Source organism: Ailuropoda melanoleuca, chromosome 16, assembly GCF_002007445.2.
Source record: "Ailuropoda melanoleuca isolate Jingjing chromosome 16, ASM200744v2, whole genome shotgun sequence".
Taxonomy (NCBI): domain Eukaryota; kingdom Metazoa; phylum Chordata; class Mammalia; order Carnivora; family Ursidae; genus Ailuropoda; species Ailuropoda melanoleuca.
The window spans coordinates 63,106,856-63,119,732 of record NC_048233.1 but is presented as its reverse complement, the minus strand read 5'-3'; the positions used below and the strand labels follow the sequence as shown (position 1 = coordinate 63,119,732).

General features: G+C 53.6%; 1 protein-coding gene across 6 annotated transcripts in view; it reads left to right on the top strand.

The window, feature by feature from the left end:
• Positions 1–4,352: 4,352 nt before the first annotated feature.
• Positions 4,353–12,877, top strand: part of WT1 (WT1 transcription factor) — a 44,496-nt gene continuing 35,971 nt past the window's right edge. For 3 of the 6 annotated variants that reach the window (XM_034646290.1, XM_034646291.1, XM_034646286.1), the window contains exons 1-3: positions 4,353–4,446; positions 6,220–6,342; positions 6,818–6,920. In XM_034646290.1, coding sequence (XP_034502181.1) covers positions 4,437–4,446; positions 6,220–6,342; positions 6,818–6,920 — 236 coding nt within the window. In that variant the 5' untranslated portion in view covers positions 4,353–4,436. The other 3 variants (XM_034646285.1, XM_034646287.1, XM_034646288.1) reach the window with 3 other exon arrangements.

Below are 12,877 nucleotides of genomic sequence, written 5' to 3'. Positions count from 1 at the left end.
TCCCACTCAATTCACTCACCCACCCACCCAGAGCCGGGACGGCAGCCCGGGAGCCGGGGCCCCGCCGCCTCCTTGCCGCGATCCTGGACTTCCTCCTGCCGCAGGAGCCGGCTTCCACGTGTGCCCCGGAGCCGGCGTCTTCTCACTGGCTCCGCTCCGGGTCTGGGTGCCTTCAGCAGCCCGAGCAGCCGGAGCTCCGGGGCCCAGGCGGCCTCTGGGCCAAGTTAGGTGCGGCCGAGTCCAGCGCCGAGCGTCTGCAAGGCCGAAGGAGCCGCGGGGCGTCCGGGGCTGAGCCGCAGCTAATGGGCTCTGACGTGAGGGACCTGAATGCGCTGCTGCCGGCGGTACCCTCGCTGGGCGGCGGCGGCTGCGCCCTGCCCGTGAGCGGCGCCGCACAGTGGGCGCCGGTGCTGGATTTTGCACCCCCGGGCGCCTCGGCTTACGGTTCGCTGGGCGGTCCTGCGCCTCCGCCGGCTCCGCCGCCACCCCCGCCGCCGCCGCCGCCTCACTCCTTCATCAAACAGGAGCCGAGCTGGGGCGGCGCGGAGCCGCACGAGGAGCAGTGCCTGAGCGCCTTCACCGTGCACTTCTCCGGCCAGTTCACCGGCACAGCTGGAGCCTGTCGCTACGGTCCCTTCGGTCCTCCTCCGCCTAGCCAGGCGTCCTCCGGCCAGGCCAGGATGTTCCCCAACGCTCCCTACCTGCCCAGCTGCCTCGAGAGCCAGCCCGCTATTCGCAACCAGGGTAAGCGGGCCCGGGGGAGCGCCCCCTACACGCGGGGTGGCGCCGGGGCCGTCGCTGCTCTCTGGCATTCTCCTGTCCTATCCCTTCCCTGACCCCGGCTCTTTACCGGCTGCCCCCCCCCCCAGGACTGTGAGGGTAGCGGAAGCAGCGGCTAGGGGAGAGGAGGCCCAGGAGAGGGTGTACGTGCCGGCATAGGCCCCTGACATCCTGCAGAGCCGGGAGCTGGACCGGTTCGCATGAGCCGGGAGGTCATCTGGGGCCCCTCGGACCCGGGAGATTCCAGGACTGCTAGTCTCCGTGGGAGGGGGAAGCGGTGCAGTGTCTGGCTGTCTCAGGAAGGTGCTCTGTAGCTCAAGGCACCACCAAACTGTTAGAGGGCACTGGACTTTTTAGCTTTTAGACTGGGGGACCAGCGCCGGGTGAGCAGCCGGTGTTCCTACGCGGCGCCAAATTGTCAGGAGCCGCTCCAGCCTTAACCGCGGTGATGGCGCACATTAGACGTACGATAAGTATCACGGAGCAAAGAACGAGGAAACGAACGGGCTAGCAACTCAATGGTGGCTTTCCTGGAACCATGTCGGTCGGTGTTCGCGTCTGCTAGTATGAAAGCGGATGTCTCCTGGGTTCCAGCTCAGGCGGCGTCCGTGAGGGCTCCAGGGCTGGACAAGAACAATTTCTATTCCAAGCTGTATGGGACCGGGTCCTACGAGAGGCAGTGGAACAAGGCTCAAGCATCGGCCTTCCTTTCAGCGCTCCTTGGTGCCTTCTTGTCGTTAAACTCTGAGCTCAGCTGAGGAAAGATTTCTGCAAGACGTGGGGGTTAGAACAAGAACAGTTTATTTGCCGACTTCAGTCCGTGCACACCGAGGGACGCAGCCAGTAGTGTCCTCACCCGGCTCCGGCGCTCGCACACCTACTGCCTTTCTCAGGGACTAGCGTGGATCCAATCCTGCCAGGCCCCTGGAGTTTGTTTTCCAATTTTATTCTAATTGGAGTAATGTGCTGTTCGAGAATCTAAACCAATTCGGGTTGATTCTATATTTTAGGAAACGCCTTACAAACGCAATGGCGGATGCTTTTGCTGGAGCAAAATTTCGCGCGGGCCTAAGGGCCTGGGATGTTTCTGGGATGCGTGGGACGAGAGAAGTAGACGGTGTACCGTTTGCAGGAGGTGCCAGGGCTCCCAAAGTGCAGGACGGCTCAGTGCTTCTGGTCGATGGTCAATAACTCTGAACGAGTATCTTCAGGTGGTCCCTAGCTGAACCCAGCCTGGAGCACCTGGCTCATCAGAAGCCCTGATGAAATCGAAACCACCCTCCCCTCTTCGTTTAGGGAATCTGAGATCCGTGTTCTGTGGACGAACCGCAAGCAGCACCCAGGGTCCCTCCATTCTAGGTGTTTCCTAAATGGAAGTTAGTGTTTCCCACTCAAGGGATGTTGGAACAACTCAGTGTCAATTCAGAGGCTTGTATTCTCTGATAGCGTCACCTCTAAATAGCAGGCTGTTGTTACCTTTTACAAATCTCCAGGTCTCAGTTTCCCCATCTGTAAGAGGAGAGCTGAGATGAGCAACGTGGGGGTTGGGCCCCGCCTGAAGGTCGATGCCACTGGAGCAGAAGCCCAACTTTCCCTTGGCTTGGGGCTCTAAATTCAGAAGGCAGCAGACCACCCAAAATTGACAGGACCAGACATGGCAAGACTGGCAGGCAGGTGTGTGATGTGAGTGTATCTGTGCGTGGATGTGTGCTCTTTGGACGGGCCTGAGAAGGCATTTGGTCTGTTTCTGGGGCTCAAGATACTACTGTGCTGTTATCATTTCTTTGAGTCCATCTAGGTTCTGTGGTGATTTTTGGAACCTGGGCTCTCTCACTCTGTTTGGGTCTCCCCTTCTGTAGGCAGGTCTGGTGCCTGGGATCCCATCAGTTCAGCATGGGGTTGGTTGCCAAAAAGATACAAGGCTTGGGAGTTGGAGACCAGGACTAGCAGGTGAAGGATTTCTTCTCCCTATCCTCAGGAAAAGCCCAGTGGAGAGCCGGCCCCAGACACGTGCCACAACCTGTAAGGCTGTTCCCCTCTGTGGGTTTAGGTTTTTCTTGTATTAAAAATGTAAGTGGGTCATGCTTGCTTGGCTACTGGGACTTACTGGGCAGCTGGGACTTAACTGAAGCTGCTCCAGCCTCAGCCCTGGCCTTGGCAACCTTAGGCCTGGAGATTCTGGATTGATTCTCTTGATTTCTGGGGTTCCTGTGGCTTCCCCAAGAATGCAAGTTCTGGCAGGAGGCTTGTGTTGGGGGGAAGCAATCAGCTCCTTCCCCAGAGTATGGGAATGGCCATCAGCAGACCTGGGCCAAGCTCCAGCAGAGAGGAATCAAGACTCTGAATCCCTGTCCCTAGGCAAAGCAGTCTAACCCTGGCCCACAGGAGAGGACAGTTGGCACCCCCAGGCATCATGCCATCCCCCCTCTTTTCCCATTTCTTAAATATTATAGATGGTGTCCTAATCTTCTAAACATTAATTCAGCAAGCATTTATTGAGCAACTACTCTGTGCAAAGCACTGGGGATTGAGCATTGAGGGAGTGTGCATCTTTGCATGGAAACTGACATTGGAGGACTTCCTTATTTCTGGATGAGAAAATCTAGGCTCTAAGAGATTAGGTGTGCAAGAGGTCCCTCTGTGGCACAGCTGGGACTCAAACCCAGACCGTACTAGGCTATTTCTACCTCCTTTTCCAGGGATCTTGGCCCCTCTGTTGAGATGCATTTCCTTTGCCCTGTTGGATGGGCACTGAACTGTAGTCTGTGTGTAAGGGTTAGATGGTTTGTCAGGACAGAAGTGGGGTGAGGACTTGCGTACTCCCAGACTTAATGCAGGATTTAAGGAGGGGGGAAAAAGCTTGCTTGTCAGTCAGCCTCTGATTCCCCCAGCCCCAAGGGCGCTCAGAATTCCTAGTGCAGGAGGCGGCCTTGGCATCACCAGGCCACCCTAGGGTCAAGTGTAGAGACCAGCTCTACCCGAGGGCGAACGCCCCCTTTGGGTCACGCTGGAGAGGGTATTTCGTTGTGGGACAGATTTCTTATTCTGCCGCAGCGATGGAGTTATCATTTTCAGCCTTCTAACCCCCCTTCCTTACTGAGTCTACGGTCCACTCTACCCCCCCCCAGGTCCTGGGAGGCCAGGCCCGGCCAGGCGGTTCCCGGGTTCCTCCGCTGCCGCGCGCGGGGGAGGGAGGCGCAGAGCGTGTCTCGCCTCTCCGCGCGGTCAAGGTTGCACTCCCTTCCCCGGGAGAGACTAACCGTGGGAAAAGCCCTACCTTGGCCGCTTAGAGCCTCTCCCTCGAAGGCCTGTACAAGGAGCCTTTGAACACGATGCCCCTTTCTGCCGGCAACTGTTCCTTCCTGGGCCTCCGCCCCCGCGCTCTCCGCGCCTGGCCCAGCACGAGGCCCCAGGACAGAGGGATCTAATCAGTCCCGGGTCCGATAAGCTTCTAATTAAAAGAGCCCTCTGTCCCCTCCGCAGGCGCTTTCACCACGGCCCTTCCCGGGGGTCCTGAGGGAGGCGTTGGAGGCCGGCCCCTACTCCCCCCCTNGACGTGGCCGGTTCGGGAGCTGCAGCCCGCAACCCTACAGTTGCGGAGCCCGCCTCCAAGGACAGCACGTGCTCTGGGCCACTGCCTACTCCTCTGCTCAGGAATGGAGAAGGGTTCGTCTAGAGACAATTTCTTTGTGGTTTCTATTTCTCCTTCTATTTAAAAAATATCTTTTCAAAATTCGGCCTTCTCTCTGCAAAATTGGGTGCTGAGAGCCAAATTTCGTTTGTAAGCTGACAGGCAGGCCTCAAAGAGGGCCATGCCTTGGCTCCCAAAAGGAAGCCCGAGCTGCTCACCCACGCCTGACAGCTACAGCTCACGGGGCGGGGGTTATCTTTGCCTACTTAGCAGGCGAAAGATGTAGGACTCTGGGATCATGCAAGTTATAAAAGCTGGTGGCTTCTTAAATTGTCATCCTGCGGCGCAGTGTGTGAGATTTTGCCTGCCTGGTACGATCCGGTAATTACGACCTGCCCCGACCCTCTCTCCCACTCCGACGCACCGCACTGCCGGGAGTGGGCAGGAGAAGCTCTGTCTTTGTTTTTGTTGGGGGAGGTTATGTTTCAAAGATAGGGTAACGGTCTCCTTCCTATGTCCATTCTTTAAGTCTTCACAGACACTTGTTGCAGAACCTCCGTCATGCCTGGGGCAAGAGTGGGGGTGGGGGGCCGTTTGACCCATCCCACTCCCAAAAATTGAATGGAGTTTGGAGTCCAGCAAAATGGCTGGGAGGGGGTTGGGAGAATGGGCAGGGGATGGGTCGGCACCGTGGCCCTGCGGGAAGCCTATGTGAAGCTCCGGGAGAATCTCATTCGCCTCTTGGCCTGGCCATCAGACCAGAGACTCGGGGGCCAGCGCATAAAAGGAGAGAATCCCACCATTCAGTTCAGGGCCCCGGGACTGACCTTTATTGTAGCTGGAGAATGCTTTTTCCCCAGAGGGGGCGACAGTTTTCCAGAAGCTGGTGGGGTATATGTTTAAAGCAATTTAATAATAATCACAGAAGAAGACCACGTTTTTCGACCAAGACACCACATTCTGTTACTCAGCCTTCGCAGAGTTCGGAAAGAACACCGTCGGTAGGGAAACTGGCAGGAGACCCGTGCACTGCCAGGGAGAGGAAGGGAGCTACAGTGTCAGTTACACTCTAGAACAGGCACGCTTCCCCGCCTGGGGCGCGAGGAACGTGCCCCCCACAATGGTGGTCAGAGTAAGGACGCACTGGATGCGAGTTGGGTCCGAGAGGGTAAGGCGGAGGGCATAGGGCCGACGCCGGCCGGCCCAACTGAAAGGGCCCCTTCTTTTAACCCTCACCAGTTTTCCCGAGGGCCTTGGGTGTCGTGGTGTCGGGTCGCGCAGCCTCAGATAACATTACTCAGTAATTATCCATAAGGCCCATGCCATTTAACTGGCTCCGAGTAATTAATGAAAGTTGGTGCGCGGTCCCCTGATTTACGGCTCCGAGTCAGCGCGGGGTCAGCTGAACAGATATATTTCGCTCTCCCGCGCTGCCCCTGAGCAAGAACCACGGTGTTTGTTTTTGGAGGTGAAGAACTTTCTCTGGCGAGCGTTTGGCGGTTTTCATACTTCACTTGCCTGAGGTTCGGTTCAGGAGCAGCAGACAGCGTGGAAGACGAGGGGGCGTAAATGAATAGGGGAAACAGCGGGGAGGTCAGGGTTTTATTGGGAAAGGGCGGCGAGCTGGCCCCGAGGTCACACCTTTGGTCTTGGGCCCGGCTTCCCGCCGAAAGTTCTGGAGGCCGGTGGGGTGGCATAATCCTCCACTGGGGTTTCGAGTTCAGGGGCCGGGCGCTCCTCGACCCCGGTTCTGGCTTAGTGGACCCGGCTCCCCGCTGACGCTGTGCTTCTCTCCGCTGCGCTCGCAGGATACAGCACAGTCACCTTCGACGGGACGCCCAGCTACGGTCACACGCCCTCGCACCACGCGGCGCAGTTCCCCAACCACTCTTTCAAGCACGAGGACCCCATGGGCCAGCAGGGCTCTCTGGGTAAGCAGGCGGGAATGATGTGGGGTCCTTCTCCCCTCCTTTCGTGCCACCCCCGTCCCCGGAATTTCCAACCCACAACACACGGTGAGAGAAGGGATTTTTAGAAATAATCAGCCCAATCTCACTCAATTTAAAAGAAAATATTGGGTTTTGCCTTCACTCCCAGTATGTTAGTATGACAGCTCTACCCAAGCAAGCCTACGAATGTCTTCAAGGTCTTTTCGGTGTACTAGGAAGTGACTGCTAAGGGATTGTGAAGTGAGAAGTAGATTAGCTCCTTACGGTCTGGACGCCCTCTCTTGGCACGCCCCGGCGTCCAGGCCAGTTGCCCCCAGCTTAGCCTCGGACCCTGGCTGGGGATACTTCTGTCCCAGATTCTGCCCGCGTCCTCGCAACCCCGCACCCCCACACCCACCCCCACTCCCACCCTGAGCCCTTAGGGCGCGCTCACTCTGCTCTCCTCGGCTCTCCGCAGGCGAGCAGCAGTACTCTGTGCCGCCCCCGGTCTATGGCTGCCACACTCCTACCGACAGCTGCACAGGCAGCCAGGCCCTGCTGCTGAGGACGCCCTACAGCAGGTAGGAAGGCGCTCGGCAGCGTGTCTGGGTACCCGGGACCCCGGAGGGGGCGCGCGAACCCGCGGGAGCGCGAACGTCCGACGCGGGCAGCTTGGACCGCGAGCATGCAGGGTCCTGGAGGCAAAGGACGCTTTTAGTTACTTAAAGCAAATTTAAGCGGATCTCCTGGCTCTGATTTGAAAGTAGGTTTCCTTGTCTCCTGACGTTCCTGTTTTGAATATAAACGAGGGCGGTTACTGTTTGAGCTAAAGAGTGGCGCTTCGAGAAGTTATTTTTTTAAGGGCGCTTTAAGGAGCCCTTAGCTTCCTCGGGACTAAAGATTAAACATGGAGTCCACTCCCCCTCCGTTCTTCTTACTTCCCAGTCCTCCTCGCCCACTGGCCACAGGGGCCGGCCTTCTCTGGGAGTAACTCGAGGGCGCGTACACTCGGACCACAGCCTGCTCGGTGTGCTGCAGAGTCTGGCTGCGGCGGCGCTCGGTGGGCGTGGTGCCCAGCGCCAGGCCCCGCGCCTGGACCCGACCCCGAGTGCGGGCCGGACGGTTGTCGGGTCGCAGCAGTGGCCTCCGGGGACACTGCTCCAGCCAGGGCCGGCTCTCCTTCCCGTTCCAGGGAGGCAGAAGACCAGCTTCTTTTCCTTCCAAGCTTTTTTCCTGTCCCTTGTGCGTTCTCCCGGCTCTCGCTCCACGCTCCACCTTCTCTCCCCCAAATTTATTCTTCAACTTTGGGTGAACTTGGCCGGCATCCCGCTTCTCCGATAGGGTTGCCTAGTAACTGGTGCACACACCGGCGCGCGCGGGGCTGGAAGGTGGGGCGGGGGGAGGGAAGTGGCTGCTCTCGGCCTTTGACGCGGGGGATTGGGCGAGCATTACCTCATATTCCGCCCCTACCCCCCACCCCGGTGCAGCGGGGATCCTGATACCGACTGCCCCCAAACTCATCTCCATCCTCCCCCCTCCGCTCGAGGACCCGGGGCTGACGTCAAGGGAAGGAGGTAGTGAGGTAATGAAGGAAGGAAAAGCGCCTGCCCTGGGAGATTGGGTGGGGGGAATGGCCGCGCCTGGGGGACCTCCAGTCCCACAGGTGGAGGAGGGGAAGGAGTCTTGGCTCCCCAGCCGGGGGCGGCGCATCCCAAAGTCTCAGTGTGCTTATGAAATTGAGCCTGGGCCTGGTATGATTCTCCTATCGGGGGAAGTACAGGGTCGAGCTCCTTCCAGTTCTGTATGCCTGAGGCACACGGACTTGGGAAGCCTTTCCTTTTGATGGGAAAATCCGGCATATCTAATTGGATCTTGAATTCAAGATCACTCTGCTTCCTTCCCTTCCCTTCCCTTCCCTTCCCTTCCCTTCCCTTCCCTGCACCTTCCCCTTCCTTTCTCCTTTCTCTCTCTCTTTCTTTGAGTGAGAAAGAACAAAGGAATGCATGAAGGTTGCAGAGAGATAGAGATAGAATGACCACACCTCCTCATCTTCCTTTTCTTTCTCACTAGCTAGAATCCAGTTCTGTTCTTTGGCACCTCAGTCCCAGCGTCCTGTCCCAAGCCCACAGACTTTGTGCTTCCCCTTGGTGGGTTCCATCACTGGAATGGGTGCAGGACCCACAACCATTCTCTGTTGTGAACACTCCCACTCCCACCAGCAAAACTGTGGTGGCAGGGCCATTCCCACCCTTCTTGAGGAACTGTTCCTGCCATTGCCAGAGTGGCATTGCTGTTATTGGAGTAGCCATTGGGGGTGTTGTTGGAATGGTTTCCCATGGGATGACCTTGGCCCACTCCTCCCTCCTTGATTCCTGATTGGAGCCTTAGGTAGAGAGGAAGACCTTGGCAGTGGAGTGGGTGCTGTTTAGATGTGCTGGGATACCTCCTTGGGGGTTGGGGTCGGGGAGGCATTGGAGTCTGGTTCAGAAGGGACACAGATACACACATTTCTTACTTTCCTCCCTCCCAAGCCTAGAACCACACTAGGAAGGGACCATCAGGGCCTGAGCAGCCTAGAAAGAGGAGGCGGGGATAAAGTGATCACAGCCATTGGTTTAACAATTCTGAAACTGAGCCCTTGCGGTGGATTTTGACTGAGGGTGAATTTGTGGTTGCCATGGAAGTAGGAAAAGTCACTCGCATTGCATTTTATAAGTAAAATTCTCACATTCCTAATCCAGCTTCTGATTGTCCACTATATGAAGCAATTTTTTTAAAGATTTTATTTATTTATTCGACAGAGATAGAGATAGCCAGCGAGAGAGGGAACACAAGCAGGGGGAGTGGGAGAGGAAGAAGCAGGCTCATAGTGGAGGAGCCTGATGTGGGGCTCAATCCCAGAACGCTGGGATCACTCCCTGAGCCGAAGGCAGACGCTTAACCGCTGTGCCACCCAGGCGCCCCTATATGAAGCAATTTTGTCAGGTTTATCTTTTGGAAATATTTGCTTATCCCTTTCTTCTTTCTATGTAATTGGAATTTTTTTTTTGCTTCTGATTTTTGTATTTACATCACAAAGATAGCATTTTCTTCTGTTAAAGAAAATTTCTAAACAATAACATCTAAGAAAGAATTTGTGACTCCTGTAGGAAAAGGTTTGTTCTATTGAAGCTTGTACTGTCTTTGAAGTTCCATTCACCCTAAATTCATAACATTTCTAATCACTCTTCGAAGGTCAGGTAATGATGCAGTAATGATGAATGGACAGGTGTAGGGATGTTTTTTTTTTTTTAAAGATTTTATTTATTTATTCGATAGAGATAGAGACAGCCAGCGAGAGAGGGAACACAAGCAGGGGGAGTAGGAGAGGAAGAAGCAGGCTCATAGAGGAAGAGCCTGATGTGGGGCTCGATCCCAGAACGCCAGGATCACGCCCTGAGCTGAAGGCAGAAGCTCAACCGCTGTGCCACCCAGGCGCCCCAGGTGTAGGGATGTTTTAAAATTCATTCTATGCATCGACATTACTGCAGTTATGTCATTTCCTTCTTTCTTACTCCTAAAAAAAGTTTGAAAGGGTACTGAAATGCTTTTATGAATACAATGTTTGAAAAAGCATAGGAAACAAAACTAAACTGTTATCACTTAATGGCTTAACATTTGGGTTTTAGATATTCAGTGGTGCTTCTTTGGTCCCTGGCTCCATTCCCTTCTGTCTAAAATTGGGACCTCCTGGGAAAGGCTTGCTTGTATTTCGTTTGTCATGTTGCACTTGACCCCCTGGGGCAGCCTGCCCAGCCTCTTCCCTGCTGCCCTTCCAAAGCTTCTGTCTCTCCAATCTTGAATTTAGTCCTCCTTCCCACCATGAAATAAAGGTAATGGTACATATACTAATAGTAAATAAGCAGTGCACAATGAGAATTTGCTTTGAGAAAATTCTCAAAATTCTCTCCTTGTTAGGAGAGAACTATCCAGTGACTCTCTCTCCGCTCTCAGGTAACAGATCTGAGGAGTTACAGCTGCACACATTTGTGTGTGGATGTGAACAATAGCGAATAGAAAATGTCCCCAATCAACTTATGGGAAGTGATAGGAAATAGTTTTCCCCATCCTCTCTGCCACCCTCCATTTCGAAGGTGTGTAGAGTTCTGTCTAAAGGTCAAGAAGGCTTCTGAAACCAGATTGCAGCCCCTAGGGGACCCAGTGATCATAGCTGCATGAAACATGAGTAAACGATGAGGATTTATTGCATGCTGACTATGTGCTACTGGGCACTGTGCTAAGTGCTTCACTCTGTTCACTCATTTACTTCTTCTAATTACTTTGTGAGATAGGTACTCTAATCTCTACTCTACTGGAGAGGAAACAGGTTCAGAGACTCGAAATACCTTGCTTAAGTCACACAGCAAGTCAGAATCAAGACCAGAACTGGATCCTCAGTCTCTGTGATTTCAAAACCCATCTGTGCTCTGAATCTCGGAGGGATTCCAGGCCACTCAGCTTCCTTCACCTGGAATGTTCGTCTTATACCGTCTGTACCAGTTCTGTTGCTCATCAGTATGCAGAGCAAATGCTTATATAGACTTACTTCATCCGCGCACCACTCTAGTACAAGTATTGACTTCTTTAATCCACAGGACTCTTTGAGGCACGCAATAGGTTATCATCCCCATTTCATAGAGGAGGCTCTAGGAGGTGACTTTGCCCAATATAACCCAGTAAGGGACAGAGCTGGTGTTTGCTTTCATGTAGTGAGGTTTCAGAATCTATCCTCTTACCCACTTCACCCGGCCACCTCTCCTGATGAATAAGCCATTTTCTTTCCAAAGGTGGCGTCTGTCCAGGGTCTCCCTAGAGAACGGTCTTTATTTCCCAGTTATGAAAGAAATCCCATTATCCATTAATTTTATCCATAACTTTCAATAGAAAGCCCTTAATGGATTGGGGGCAGCATTGTTCCTGGTGAGTACTGTCAGAAGCAGACTTGAGCTTTCTCCTGAAGCCCTCCCTCCCAAAGCAGCTATCTGTCCTTCAGACTTCAGACTCCTCTAGCTTTGCCTTAACCCCTGGGTGTGAGCTGTTGGGGGTGAAATTCAGTCCAGACACCTGAAAACCCTTCTCCCTATCCATCCAGACCCAGCAGAAGAACTGCTTCTGGGACACTGTGCTTGTGCTCAGGGGCAAGTTTCCAGGCGAGATTGGACCTCTTGCTTTCCTGAGGGTAGAGACTAGTGAGTCCACTCTCACTAAGCACAGATTTGTCCTGAATTCCACTTAGAACAAGCAGCTAGCCGTGCCTTCCCTGCTCACTTCCTTTGAATCTTCTTCCACAAACCCCTCTGCGTTCTCTGCTTGCTGATCTCCTTGGAGCCCCCCATCCCTGACTCTGTGCAGTTTATGGGTTGATCTTCACAGCTACTTTGAAAAGGAGTTCTGTGCCCTGTATTTGAAAAATATTCCCCACACGTTATTTTTTTTAAGATATTCTAGTCATTTCTTGCTCTTTTATTAAGTTTGCATATCCTTCTTTAGCAACTATGCTACCAATTTAAATGTGCCTATTTCCTTTTGCCCCTTAGTAGGTAAAACTCTTCCACCTTGGGAAGAAGTAACTGCTGATTCAAATAATCTTTCAAATATTCAGTTGTTGTTGCAGATTGTTTTTCATGTGAGAGAGATTTCCGTAGCAGCCATAGAGTTTCTGGGGAATCCAGGTCAGCGGGATTTGCGTTATCTTCCATTGAGCTTGGCCTTCAACATAGACATGAATCAGAGGGACAGATCCTGCCCAGGGAAATAAAATGACAATTGAGAATGCCTCTTTTCACTTGCGTATCTACGTACACTTTACATGGTGTAAAGTTCCACTTAAGACAATACTGGTATTTGTTTCCCACATCAGTAGGCACGAATGAAGGCTGAAAGTCTGAAGTGGTTTCCAGGGGTGGGCAGTGTTATCATAACCAAAGGCTTGAAATGGACTTGTCTCCAGGGAGGGGGAAAAATCTAGTTTCAAATATTCCTGCAACTTTTGTGCTGACCAAGTGTTTATTAATAGAAGTTGAATCCCCAGTGGGTTTTTCTTTGGTTAACTGGTGAGCTTGAGAGAAATAACAATACCAAGAGATTGACTGTAAAATAATTATTCACCATGGCCTGCTGGGCAGAAATTTCCCAACAGGCAGCCTCCATGGCGCCTTGGAGGGAAGAACGCAGGAAAAGGGCTGCGTGGAGGTCTGGCTGCAGCCTCCGTGCCTGAGCCCTGGTTATCAGGTAGGGGAAAACCCACAGAGGCCTCTGTCAGTGTGGGGTAGAGCTGTTGCAGCAAAAGCTGGCCATCAAGAATTCTGATCACATGAGAGACTATGGACTGTGAGAGGCAAACTGAGGACTTCAGAGGGGAGGGGGTGGGGGAAGGGGATAGCCTGGTGATGGGTAGTAGGGAGGGCACGTATTGCATGGTGCACTGGGTGTTATACGCAACTAATGAAGCATCAAACTTTACATCGGAATCTGGGGATGTACTGTATGGTGATTAACA